General features: G+C 28.0%; 1 protein-coding gene across 1 annotated transcript in view; it reads left to right on the forward strand.

Moving 5' to 3' along the window:
* The window catches only part of LOC111684955 (odorant receptor 67c), a 4,069-nt gene extending 2,938 nt beyond the window's left edge, over positions 1–1,131 (forward strand). The window contains exons 2-4 of the mRNA XM_046954685.1: positions 405–603; positions 687–842; positions 898–1,131. Coding sequence (XP_046810641.1) covers positions 405–603; positions 687–842; positions 898–957 — 415 coding nt within the window. The 3' untranslated portion in view covers positions 958–1,131. The remainder of the gene's footprint in view (positions 1–404; positions 604–686; positions 843–897) is intronic.
* The last annotated feature ends 320 nt before the right edge of the window (positions 1,132–1,451 follow it).

The raw sequence follows: 1,451 nt of genomic DNA on the forward strand, positions 1-1,451 counted from the left end.
TCTTGTCTATTGTCTTGTCTATTGTCTTGTCTATAGTCTAGTCAATAGTCTAGTCAATAGTCTAGTCTATAGTCTAGTATAAAGTATAGTCTGTAGTCTAGTCTATAGTCTAGTCTATAGTGAAGTCCCTAGTCTAGTCTATAGTCTTGTATATAGTACATTCTATAATCTATTCTATAGTGTAGTCTTTTATATATTATGTAGTCTAATCTGTTCCCGTGTCTGGTCCATAGTCTTTAAAATAATTTAAAAAATTTTCAATGAAATTGTTTTGTTTAATAAAATTTGAAACTCAGCTTTAATTCAGTTTTCTTTTCTTTATGTTTCCTCTGATCTATACTATTTATCTGATTGGAATTTATTATTATCATTTATTAAATAAAACTAATATTATTTTATAATAGACTTAGTGAGCATGTCGACAACATCTTTAGTTTTTCACTGCTGCTCAACTTTTTGATGGCATCATTGACCATTTGTTTTATTGGGTTCCAAGTGACCACCTCAAGTCTGGAAGTTATTATAATGTATTGCATCTTTCTGTTGGCATCCATGTTGCAAGTGTTTATAGTTTGTTTCTATGGTGATGAACTAATGACGGCGGTAAGTATAAAAAATAAAATTTAAATTTTCCTAAAACAATGATCGGCACAAAGAGAATTAATGTTTGACATTTCCCCAACTAGAGCTTAAAAGTTGGCGATGCTGCCTACAATCAAAACTGGTTTAATGCCAGCATTAAATATAAAAAAATGTTGCTGTTAATAATACGCCGAAGTCAAAGACCCTCATGTATAACACCTCCCACTTTTTCGGCCGTGTCTTTTGAATCGTATATGAAGGTAGGATATGAGGTGCAGTTATCTTTCGATTTAATTCTACTTTTCATACTTTCAGGTCATTAGCATGTCTTATAGATTTTTCGCATTGTTGAGGACTACCTATTATGATGATTAGAAGACTGTTGAGTAAAATTTAAAAAAAAAATTGATAAACTAATGACTAAATTATTGATAAAACTGCTTTAAAGTAGAGAAATTATCGGAAAGTGTCTCAATAAAGAAACATCATCAAAAATTGATCATATATTAAAAAAATTAATAAAGAATTTATCTATTTATCTATATTATTGAAAACTAAAAATTTTAAATTTATATGAAATCAAATTGCAAAAAAAGAAGAAAATAGTATAAAAATTATCTAAAAAAATAAAAAATATTGAAGATTTTATACCCACCTATAGGTATATCAATCTACTCGGAATCATTTTTAGAGGTGATTTAACTACGTTCCCTAAAGTCGATCTCTGATTAAGGCGTATTAGTATCTCTAATAAGTTATACATTATATAGATAGATAGATAGATAGATAGATAGATAGATAGATAGATAGATAGATAGATAGATAGATAGATAGATAGATAGATAGATAGATAGATAGATAGATAGATA

Source organism: Lucilia cuprina, chromosome 6, assembly GCF_022045245.1.
Source record: "Lucilia cuprina isolate Lc7/37 chromosome 6, ASM2204524v1, whole genome shotgun sequence".
In the NCBI taxonomy this organism is placed as follows: domain Eukaryota; kingdom Metazoa; phylum Arthropoda; class Insecta; order Diptera; family Calliphoridae; genus Lucilia; species Lucilia cuprina.